Source organism: Leuresthes tenuis, unplaced genomic scaffold (genome assembly GCF_036924035.1).
Source record: "Leuresthes tenuis unplaced genomic scaffold, fLeuTen1.0.hap1 SCAF_4, whole genome shotgun sequence".
NCBI classification, from domain to species: Eukaryota; Metazoa; Chordata; class Actinopteri; order Atheriniformes; family Atherinopsidae; genus Leuresthes; species Leuresthes tenuis.
Window position 1 is genome coordinate 23,032,329 of NW_027325358.1, and position 12,628 is coordinate 23,044,956.

General features: G+C 41.3%; 1 protein-coding gene across 5 annotated transcripts in view; it reads right to left on the reverse strand.

The window, feature by feature from the left end:
- tbc1d1 (TBC1 (tre-2/USP6, BUB2, cdc16) domain family, member 1) overlaps positions 1-12,628 on the reverse strand; it is a 46,990-nt gene that overhangs the window by 7,945 nt on the left and 26,417 nt on the right. For 3 of the 5 annotated variants that reach the window (XM_072383275.1, XM_072383276.1, XM_072383279.1), the window contains 6 exons: positions 12,445-12,561; positions 11,950-12,063; positions 11,657-11,790; positions 6,555-6,755; positions 2,083-2,244; positions 1,355-1,513 (listed from right to left, as the gene is read on the reverse strand). In XM_072383275.1, coding sequence (XP_072239376.1) covers positions 1,355-1,513; positions 2,083-2,244; positions 6,555-6,755; positions 11,657-11,790; positions 11,950-12,063; positions 12,445-12,561 — 887 coding nt within the window. The remainder of the gene's footprint in view (positions 1-1,354; positions 1,514-2,082; positions 2,245-6,554; positions 6,756-11,656; positions 11,791-11,949; positions 12,064-12,444; positions 12,562-12,628) is intronic. The other 2 variants (XM_072383277.1, XM_072383278.1) reach the window with 2 other exon arrangements.

Genomic DNA, 12,628 nt, shown 5'->3' on the forward strand with positions numbered 1-12,628 from the left:
CCATAAAACAACATTCCTAATGTGGGCAGATAGACAATTAGCAGGTATATGTACTTTGGAAAAGATGATTTCTGACTTAAGTGTGTTAAGCACACAATGACAACCCTATGAAATTGCATGCGTGGAATGTGCAGTGGGGGCTTTACGTTTGTGAACACAATGTTACGACTCCCTCATGTACCTGAAGGCAAATGTTTCTGTACAGCATGCAAAGTGCAAGAGGTCTCGCATGCTGAAAGTGTCAACCTTTTAACAAGCTCTTGACATCTAGTGCACTGCTTTGACCTGCAGTCTCAATATCATACGCACTGCAGTGCATTTCTTCATCTCACAGCACATCGCACCTATTTTAAACCATATCAACGTAAAGTCAGCAACAATTGGCAGATGAAAGAAACAGGGTTAACAGTCAGAAAGCAGGAGGCTAAGTGCTACAGGGGTGGATGCTTCGATACAAGTATGCGGGTGTTAAGAGGGTGGAGTGTAGGTAGGGAGTACTGAATATGTGGGTTTTTGGGTGGTAGGTGTGAAGAGCTTTTGAGGCTGAGAGCGTTAGATTAAAGTTAGAGAAACATAATATTGAGTAAGTAATTCTTACAGTGTTTATTTCAAGACCGTTCAATACGACTCAAGAGAGAAATGTCTCCCCCACCCCCTCACCCATCCACCCCCCCCCACCATGGTGAAGACTGACAAAACCTAGCTGGGACAAAAAGGTCATAATTTACAACAGTACGTATACAGTATGTATATGAATTTGCCATTTTAAATCACTATTAGCAAGTATTCATCAAGTGAATTTAACAATTTCTTTTAACATTATGTCAATTAATGCAATGTGGCTTAACTAATTCAATGATAACATCTTCATTTTCAGTTAGTTTCAATCTGTTAAAACACTTGTTCATAATGTTATGATGAAATCCATGCCCACTGTAGCTAGCAAATTCCACAGTATGCCATTTTTGCACCATTTTAGTGTTGAATATTTAGCAGACAATGCAAAGGTAAAAGGCTAAAAGTATCGGATTTCACGGCCTATTGGAACAGTGTGATCCAAGGTGTAGTTAACAATTCGGGAATTCTGTATCAAAAAGGTTCTATGAAACGAAATGTCAACTGATTTGATGGGTCTAAAAGATAGCGTTAAAAGATAGTTACTTTACACTTTACTGCAGCTGCAATAATGATAATTAAATATTAATAATGACAACAAAATAGTTCAATGTATTCAAAGCCTTACAAAATCTCCTGTCTTGACAAAGCTGAATACAATACTCTAAAGACTTCTGGAGACCTCCAGATTCCCTGTAAGGAATAAAAGATTGCGTGAGTCTGCATGTGTGCGTCTTACCCAGGTCAATAAGAATGGCGTGTTGCTGTGAGGTGAGTTGTTTCAGCAGCTCTTTGTATGGAGTGTGATTGGAGGGGGGTCGGGAAGGGACCGTCTGTCTGAGCAGGTACTGTTCGGACAGAAACTTCCAGATCTCGCCTCGATGCTGCCTCGGGACACCTGCCGGAGAACACAGACAGAAGAAGAAAACCGACATGTGTAGAGGGCTTCCAAATTGCGTTTGTAGAATGCAAATCAGGAGAAAGAGCCAACATCTCATGTTCAAAGTTCCAAAGTTCTCGTGTCCAAGTTTTAGAGGCTCCAATAATTCCTACACTACATTACTTTTTGCTATGAAAACAGATTTATTTTCAATCCTTGAGGACACATAGTTATGTTATTCTAAATGTTTTTGCAAAGTAAGACGACCTTGCTTTGGCCGGATTGTGCTGTGGACATTAACTCTGTTTTGTTTGAGGCCAAGGGCAGAGGAGATAACCTTCCTGTTGCCTGTGCAGAACATGCTGATTTCAGAAAATGGACAGAGCAGAGAGTTCTGATCACGGGAGACAGAAAACATTCATTATCCTTCCCTTTGCTGAACTTTGAAAAAAAGATGTAAGTAAAGATGTTACCACTCATATTTTCAGTTTTGAAGCTAATCTTTGGTCAATATTTGCAAATGATTGCTGATTTAAACAAGAAGAAATAATTCAGTGCATATTCATTTGCGGGAGCCAAATATGTACCTTGAGCAACTGCAGCGTGTATGGTTTCTGTGTCAAATTTGATCTTTGCTCTCCCAGGAGTTCCAAGCATCTTCTCCCACACCAGAGTGACCTCCTTCAGACACGGAGTGATTTCCTCATAGTCCAACTTGAGACGCTTGTTCTGCAGATCACTCTCAGAGGCTACAGTACAAACACAGATGCAGAAAATACATGATTGAACAACTCCAAACCCATTGCTGTAGCTATTGTTATTGTTTAATAGGCAAACCCACTCTCATCTGGACAAACCCAACCTAAACTCACCCACCCACCTGGATTACTGACGACCTGACAAACAGACCACAGCTTGTGAGACTGGAGGGTTGAGGGTTTTAGAAGGTGGTCACTCTGTACACCTCAGACTTCCAGTATAACTCAGTCACCTCATCTCAAGTAATATTCAGATGACTCTGCGTTGTGGGGTGACGGACAAGAGGCTGAATGTTGGAACTAGTCAACCGCTTTGAGACGTGGATAAAGAACAATCACCTCATCTCGAAGGTAAACAAGACAAAGGAGACCATTGTGGATTTTACGAGGAATCTAACTGAAATAAGCCAAACATAATTTCTATTCTGAGAGAGGAGGTGGAGGACTATAGATTAGGGGTGGGCTATATGGCAAAAATATCATATCACGATTTTTTTTTTAAATAAAAATCACGATTTCGATTTTATCCCAATCTGAAATTGAAAAGTGAAAAACAGACAGTGTTGCAGAAGTATTTTCGGCTGGGCAGCTCGTACCGCGGGTCAACTACTCGAAGCAGGCGTTCGAACCCGTCCTTTTCTACCGTCTTGAATGGTATCTTTTGCAAGATAGAAGGTAACTGCTTCTGTTACCTCTTTGTATCACTTGCTAGACTTGTCATAGGAGTGCCTTTGTCAAATGCCTGTGTTAATGTTGTCTGTTTTGGTCTTACGCCAGCTGCTGCCTCCGCCTGTGGTGCCGCCGGGCCCCACACTGTTTGGCTCTCAGCATACTGTTTGGGATGCTTCCTCTTCACGTGATTGAACAGGTTCGTCGTGTTGCCACCCAACGTTTCCGTGCAAACTTTGCAAATTACATTTGCTTGCGCTTGATCAGTTGCAGTTCCATATAATGGAGGTGGAATTGTTTTTTAGCGACCAACTCCTCCGTTTGGCTTTCAGCCATGGCTCTCCATGCGGCTACACACACAAACAAGGAGGCGGGTAAGAAAGCGCATCACTGCCCGTAATTCGCTGTGATTGGTCGGTCAGGTTGACGGCGTAATACATCTGGTGCGTCTGTGCATAAGCATAGAACTGCAATTTATAGAATGTGCCCTAGACGATCCCACGATCTCTGCACTATGACAGATCGTTACGGATCGTCTTCACGTTGCAATCGTTCACGATTTAATATCGTCATATCGCCCACCCCTACCATAGATACAGACTCCAGTCTTCTTCTGGACAAAAGTCTAGGTTGGAAATGCAACACGGAAGCAGTCTCGAAGAAGGGACAGAGCAGACTGTTGGGGCAGCAGAATCAGAGCCAGCCAAAGAAACCGAACAAACTCCATTCATAACATATGGATTAAACAAAGAAGTGTGTTCAGTCAGAGGCTTTTTCAGCTCTGCTGCAACAAAGAGCAGAATAAGAGATCATTTCTGCCCACAGTAATAACTCTACACATCTTTTTTTGTCTGTTATTGATTCTTTTTGCTGCCAAATAATATCCCTCTAAGGGATTATTAAAGTATTATTCAATCAAATTCCATTAAATCAGTTTTTAATCCAAAAGTGGAATGGGATCCAAATTAAACCATTCATTGCAATTATATGTATGACACTTAGTTCTCAACTCACCATGTAAGACTGTGAGAGCCCTGGTTTGAGGTCCTTGGCATGGTGCGTTCCATTCTCAAAATGAGATCTCTTATTTTACCCAGACATATACTTTACTCTTAAATACTAACTTGCAAATACAGCAAGTTGAGATGCATCGCTAATCAATCCTGAATCCAGTTAAGACTCGCATCTCTTTTTGTCCAGACTCTGCTGTGTTTCACTCTTTACACATACATGAGCTTTGTTTCACAAACACCACGAACCTCACATTGCACTCTCATACATTTCTGTCAACTTTTATATCAATTTCTTTCATAAAGCACATTCAAATGAATATGACTTCAACTGACCAAGAGCAATAAAACAATAAAAACTCAATAAGACAGAGTGGGGGAAATCAATAAAACAATAACAGCCAAACAGTGAAACTGTAATTCACCATGAAGCATTGTAAAGTTGAGGGCAGCGGCAAAGGGAGCCGTTTAATGATCAGCATCTTCATTTCATAGCTCTGCGTTTGCAGCATCAAAAGGATTATTTCAAAATGAGAGCAGGGCTGTAGCTCAGACACTGCCGGGCCCTCCAACACTGGATCACACGGGAAACGAGATCCACAAACCACCACTTTAACAGATCCAATTATACTCTAACTAAGACACCTTTAAATGACCCAAAGACAGAATACCATTTGGGTGTTTTGATTTTATTGATCATTTATATCACTGAGTTTCAATAACTACAACCCATCTCTGCTGAGTTAAAGCTGGGCAACGTGGACTTTCAGATTAAGGAAGTCTACAACAAAAACAGAAACTGAATTCTGTTGCAACATGTTGACACCAATGATCAAAGAAGGTGAGGGCGCACCCATCACCCCTCTACTTTTCCTTTCTGACAACACCCTTCCTCTCTGCCTTCCCTGGTCTCTTAACCCAGAACTCATCTCTTCTTCTCTTTCTCCTTTCTGCTCGACTCTTTACTCCTTCTATCCCATGTTTGTCTCATCCAACAGCCGTACTCTCCCTCCTTCCCCAAGCGGATGCCCCACCCTTTCCAATCATAAGTGGTGTCCACCCAGTGACCATCTGCAACTTGACGGCGCTCAGGAGAGTGATATCATCATTCAGGACAGGACAAAGGCAGCAAGCCACATTGCATTCCAACCTGCATAGATACCTTCCTGGAAATGGGGATATAAGGTGCATGGCCAACAGAAGGAATTTAGCTAATGATTGTCTTTAGCTAAAAGTAGCCTGGAGCAGTTAAAACAACATCATAGCTGCTTTAGAGGGCTGCTTTGCACGGAACTCATAGAATAAACATAGTCTCCAGATAAGAAACTGTAAATTGAGAGTAAAGGATGAATTGGTTCTAATGAAGTGATGAGTGCTGTGGCCTCAACAATGAAGGACAGAAAAGTAGCAGGAATGACCTGGAAAGTGCAGGGAGGATAATAAAGGAAGAAAACTTGGATGGAGCACAAGCAGACACACCCAGGGTAAGAATAGATGCCGTCGGTGAAGCTGTGGCTGCGTCGTCTCTGCTATCATCTGTCTGGAGCAAGCCGAGTCGAGTCCATCAGGACTCGCTCACTGGCAGCAGCCCAGCTGGCGCTAAATCTCTTCACTTGACAATCTCTCCTCTCCTCGCCTCCCACTCCTAATTTCTCTCCCTTTCTCTGCCGCCGGAACACTCCGCCTTTGATAAGACACAACAGGACAGGATACCCCACCCTAGTGCTTACAAAGATACACATTCAGTTGGAAGCGCGTGCACACATTTTCATAGCTGACCCATTAACCGGCAGCAGTGGGAAAGATAAACAGGCGGAGTGAAGGGGTCCGAGTTGAGCTTCACTCACACAATTGGACAAATGGGATAGAAAGGTGGAGCTTACAATAAACAATAGACTACAGACATGCAGGAAAGCCACAGTAAGCTGAAGATGCACACATGGGTGTGCATAGTCACCTTAGGCTGGATAATGAATCTACAGACCCAGAAATATCTTCGACCACACCCTGCTGCAAAGGCAATTACTTTCATCTATGTGACGGACCAAGCGTTGCATGTGTGAATTAAGGGTTTATATATAAACCAGGTAATTAGACGCATGAAGAAAAGCTCGGTGTGTGTATGGGTATGAGCCAAGTTGGTCATGAAAAAGGTCAGCACACTTGGCACAACCTGAAAAATGCCAAGCAGTAAACACAGGTGTGTGCACACATTCACAGCATACATATGATTTTAATTTGTGGCTGTTTCCAATTTTATGAGAGCCAGAAAAGCAGGTGTGTCACAGATTACATAACATTTGTGAGCGTAGATCTGCAAAGGCAATTTGCCAGAAGAAAACCTAATCTTAGTATTTAGCTTCAATAAAAAAACAACTCATTACATATGAAAACGGTGCCTCCAAGTGAGTGATTGCTGGCTGCAAGGTCTTGCAACATCACAAGACTCTGCAGTTCAACATCTTTGCCAAAGCAGATTGTAAAGTGAGAATTTCCCTTTGGTGAAGCTTATTTTTACGTCTCCATTTTTGTGTATTGAGTGTGTGTGCGCAAACATGGTAAGAGCTTTGGTTTGCAAACACAAAAATAAATCAAGTCTTTCTCTCCATTCATCCAGCTCACCCTGCAGTTTCTGGTTCTCTCTTTCCATTCTTTGCAGCAGGATCTGCTGCAGGATGGCCTTCCTCCACAGGTCCCTCAGCTGCTCTTTGCTCCTCTTTGTCCCTTCCTCTGGCAAAGCTCTCATGGATGAGTCCCCACTTCCTCCACCTGACACCTGGCCCGCACATAATCGACCCCCCTCCAGGCAGGGATCCGCCCGCTCTGGAAGACATATCATACAGTACATTATACCGAATTTCATCTGATTACGCTGGAGAACGAAGAGTCGTCTCTTATAAAATGTAAAAATGCGAAGACAAAAATCGAATGCTTTAATAATTCGACTGAATTAGAAGCAATACTCATTCAGATTATAGAATAAATATATAAGACTGAGTTCAATTAGTAATGAAACAAAATTATAAATTCATACAACCACCAAATATTTTTATTTTGTCCTTGATCAAGTTTCTCATTAAAGAGTTTAGCTTATAATTAAAACATTCCCCACGGCATATTCAGATTTATTTATGCTTAAGTACTATGCAGGTAAATTCCCTTACTGAGTGTTTTATGTGAAAGATTGCCACTGCAGTATTACTACGTGTCAATAATAACAACCCTCTTATCAAAGAAGAAGAACACGTTTTTAATGACTCTGAACTCATTGACATTGGCAGCTCGCTCTACAACATGGATACTAAAAATGACAAAATAGTTATCCAGTGAGCCAAAAGCTTTTGCATTCGTGAGTACGACTACATTTGTGTCCTCCATTTGCTTTTGATCAACATTTTACATGGAAATTGTTTAGGTATCAATAAAAAAAAATAAAAATTCAGTGTCAAGTAGGAAAATGCCAGTTCAGTGCACACTCATAAAGAAGAAAAAAAAAAAGAATGCCAGGCCTCCATTCTCCATCAGGCACATAGACACGTGTGTACAAATAAAAAGAAAAACAAAGATATAACTGATTTAATTGGGTGCGACGCACGCACACACGCTCAAAGTGAAAAAAAAATTAAGAAAAAAAAAGAAGAAAGAAAGTGTTCGTGTGACTCCACCTCAAAGTACAGGGTGGATCACAAACCTCAGACTACCACGAGTTGTTTAGAAGGAAGACATACCAGTTATCCAGATGGCACTTGCTTCTCTTTCAGTTCATTGGAAAAATAGTGATCGTGATTATCATCGACGCACATACCTAAGCTTGGGTTAGGTATGCAAACCTGATGCTTATCTTTTTCTTAAAAACATACAAAATAACCGACTCTTTTAGGACTGTGTACTTTATACCAGAGAATCACTTTTACATCTTTTGACTTTGCGTCTGAGTTTGAGAGGGTGCACGACATGCTGAAACCAGCAGTTACTAGACAAACTTATGACACTTCAGTCATGACAGAAACAAAGACAGACTTGCGTAATAGGAACACACACACACACACACACACACACACACACACACCCACACACACACACACACACACACACAAACAGATTCAAATCTCATAAATCAGACCGTGATACTGTTTCTACAGAATGTCAGTGAGAGGTCAGGTGTGAATAAAATAAAATAAAATAAAATAAAGTTATGACAGCGGGCCCCTCTCTGCTGACACTATTAATTCCTTAACCTCTTCCACTGAATTGACTTGCTTCCAGCCACAGTAAAAGCCATCACACACACAGATTCGCCCACCAAGTGGCACAGTCCATTTCCTAAGCAAACAACTTGGCCAGAACCAGGTCGCAGCACAAACTCACACAAAACACAAAGTGGATCAACAAGGCTGGTACTTTCCCTTGGCGCTGTCTGTGTGGACTGTCAACATGACCTTGAGACATCGCCATCCTCTGCCAACACACACACACACTCTCTAGACACACCCATGACCTCATGCGTGTTAAGCACACACAAAAACACACCCGACTCTACTCAAACTCCGAGCTGCATTCAGCCAGAACAAAGCCCATCGCATTGACTTGCTAAAAGCACTGTTTTTTCCTACACTTGATGGCAGCTGACTCAAAACTATAGTTTAGGTGCAGACTTCATTAATGCTGCAGACAGATGCCTTCCCTGCCGTTTAGCGTTTCATGTAAAAGGGAAACATAACACACAAAAACAAGTGTAAATCTCAATCTCATTTGATGACATGGTAGATAAAAGGGATACAATAGTCCCACATTCCATGATGCATTCATTATATCCAATTACTGCCCCTGAACAAAATCCACATGGGTGTGTACAGGAGTTAACCTGATGGGTGCATTTAAAGTTACAATATTTAAGGTACAAAAACATCAGCTTTGTGTGGGTAAAATTGCTGCGGCTGCCTTAAGGGGTTATCAATCTAACCATAATGAAATATTTGTAGTGTTTATTAGGAAAGTATAAACTTTGGCATCCCCCAGTGGTAACATGACAAAAAGACACACCATGGTGCGGCTCCTGGAGCAAAAATCTGTTTCCATCCAGTTTCAATTTGAAGTGAATTTTTTAAAATGTTGCATCACAGGAAATTAGCATCAGGCCCATGTGCTTTATCTGGTTTGTAGCAAATAAACTAGGCTGTGCAGTGGGATCAGAGGGTAGGGCTATAAAGCACACTGCCCTATGGTCATCGTAAAGCGTAGCTAATAAGAAGAGCATACAAATAAATATTGTTCAGCCAGGCCATATCATAGACAGTAAATAAATTATGTACATAGTTCTGTGTCTGACATAAACTCTCAGAGCTATTTATGGCCAATAGGAGGTGGGTCTAACACAGACTCCCATTCAAAGAGTCAACACTTCCGATGACAAAACTAAGTCTATGACATTTTGTCAATGGTAATTATGGTGTCATTAGCTCCTTTTGTTCTTCCTGACATGTGTGCTGGTGGCTTGTTTGAATAGAACTCCATTATCAAAGAGTTATTACCCCTCAAAGATGAGAATTTCTGTTTAATCGGTTAGCAAACTTAAGGGTGACGTCATCACCGCAACACAAACCTTTGACATAGTCTATGGAACAACTTAAACTTTTAATGTCATTTATAGTGAATTTACTTGTCAAAACTTAGAAAGAAACGCTCTGACAGATATGATGACGTGTCAATGTGTTTTATTTTATAAACGCGCACCTGTGTCAAAAATTTCCAACAGGGACCTCAAAGGCATTATAATATGACCAACCCAACTATCTAAACTGTCAACACTTATGTAGACACATAAGTGCATATAATTATCAAAACACAAATACCATGCAAGCACAAACCTGTTTCCAGTGTCTCTTTGTACAGAGCGAAGACTGACGTATTTCTGTGTTACTGTCAACAAGTACAGTAACAAGTGACTGACGTTTCAAAGTTATAAAAGGCGAAAGCAATATGGATCTTTCATCTTCTGCTATCATTCCCCCATGTGAAATATTTGACATTGATATCAATTCAGTCCAGTGTTGTTTTAATTTGCTCAAGGCATATAAAGTCAAACTCGAAAGTAATCTTTTGTGAGCCAAACCTGAGTTCTGAGAAAAACTTAATTGCATATAAAAAGCTAAGAAACTCTGGAAATGTACCTTCCAAAATAAAAACAGAGCGAGACGCTTTACAGAAGGCCGAAAAATATGAATAAGCTTGGTGTACTTTGTCAAAGGTTTTGTTTTTGCATGTGTCACAGATAAACACATCAACAAACACAACGAATTCCATGCTGGTAAATAGCCAAAGCTTTTATTCCCGAAAGCGTTTAGCAGAATTATTAAACCATAAACGCAATAATGGACACGATCAGTGAATCACAGATCTCCTAAAATATTTTAGAGAAAGTAAAACTACCAAAAGGGGTGAGAGGATTACAAATTTACAAAGTTCTGGAGCAGCTTTGGCAAAGCGATCTATTTTCATTCTCTTCTTCTTTTGTGAACCCATCAAATCAAATAAAAGAATGATACAGGGTGCAAAGGTTTTGTCACTGCTCCTCAGTCAACAGCAGTCCTAACGCGTGTGTGTGTAATGTTTAAATGATTATCAAGTCCACATTTTCTCCATATTCTGTCAAGTGAAAAGGAGAAAAGTTTTTTAAGGCAAAAAAAAATTTGCATGATGCAAGTACAGGAGAAAAAACTACTTACCTAATCTGGAGGTTAAAAATGACCAAACTATCAAAAAAAATGACATTTGCTTAAATATAAAACATATCTGGCCTGAAATGTTGTTTTAGAGCAACTATAACACTTTTTCCCAGAGGCTAAATTCCCAGTGATTGTTGGTGTATTATAATAACACATCTAAGGTTATTTGTTGAGGGTAAAACATACTGTGGGAGCAGAATTCCAGTCAGGCTTTTATAGTGTATCATTTCTCCATAGAGGGTAAAAAACCTTCCACCACATATCCCAAAGTTACTCGACTTTGATCAGCTCTAAAGGCTCTTACAGACCAAACCAACGTGAGGCACCAGCTGCACAAAGAGGCTCTAATCTGGGTTGCCAAAAAAATACTTGAACACGCAGCAAACGGTTGTTTGCATCATGGCTGCAACTGCCGGCCAGGACCTACAACCTTTGCCTGTGCAAGAAGACACAACTCACCAGTGCAATGATGGCGCAAGTGTGTAAGTTACACAACGAAAGCGACAGGAAGACTGTGTGGATCGAGCTTTTCGGTGATGATATACATGCGAATCGTCAGCCAGGTTCTTCTGTCGCTTGTTTTGGAAGAATAAAGATGATCAATGAGTCAATGTGTGACGAGTCATGTCAGCCATTTGCTTTCTGTCACCACTGTCGCTTCCCTTCTCGTGCACTCATTCGCTGCGCTAAACAGCCAATCAGAATGCCTATTGAGACATTTTGATTTGATAGTGAATGTATAAGAGAGAGATGTGCACTGATGGTGGATTGTCAGCTTCATGTAGAAAGGGCCTAAGATGCCTTTTTCACAGCAGACATTTTTACTTGACAAATTGAGGGACATTCAGCTGAAAAACAGATTTTATTTCGAGCATCTGCGTTAGCCATGAGAGCAAGAGACCCTGTACAAGAGCTGGACCTGGCCCTGTTATGACATGTCGAATGGCTGCTGTGAAAAAAGCTGATTTAAATCAGGAGTTTAAATGTGTCTGTTCTTACCGGCGCTGTCTGTGCTTTTCTGAGGTGTAGCGACTCGTAGAAAGATCTGCTGCCTCCACGAGTGCCGGTGGCTGCGCAGAGGGCTTTCACCGACCACACACGCTGCTCTGGATGTCGAGAGAGCTGCTACGTCGCTGAAAGCACAAACGCACGCAGATGGAAGCGTGAGCACTCAGCAGGTAGTTCGGCCACACGTGGAACATGAATCTTTCTAAGGCCGTTTATTAAACAAACAAAATAAATCCTCATTACTACACTGAACATACAGACATGAGTGTTGTGTGCGTCTGTACCTTTTTTTTGGTTCAGGACAATCATTCTCTTGGACAGGGGCCAGAAATTGAAATTTCAGAAAGTTAGGGACAGAGGAGGAGGATTGGAGGCGGGCACGCAGACCACCCAGAGGACTGAGATGGAGGTGGGGGGAAAAAGGAGGCAAAAACAGATGACAAAAGAAACATGCACCCACTTCACACAGAGATAGGAGGCTTGGAGGTTTTTGTTGTTTTTGTTAAAGTTAAAAATTTACTCCAATATAAGAACAATGTAAAGTTTTTTTTCTTTTGTCTTTTAGGAGGAAAAGTACTGAAATAGGTCAAATTTTTTTCTCGTAAACGAGAACTCAACTTGAAAATGGCAACTTCTGACCCACGCATCTGTTTCTCTGATAGAATGGGTACTGATGTGACCGCGTGACAAGCAAGATCTACAAGATCGTTAATGAATACGAAAGAAAATAAATGAACGGACGGAAAAGATTGTGCAGAGAGTTGAACAGAGACTCTCACCTTCTCTTATTGAACCGGGCTCCAGTAGAAGGTGAGGAAGGATGGTGAAAGAGGACAGGAGAGTGGGATGAAGGGCAGGGAGGAAGAGGAGGAAGTGTAGAGTCGGTTGGGACATTTCTGAGAATCAGTGCAAATACAGAGAATGAGATAGAGGAGAAGGTAACAGACACTGAGCAATGTGTGA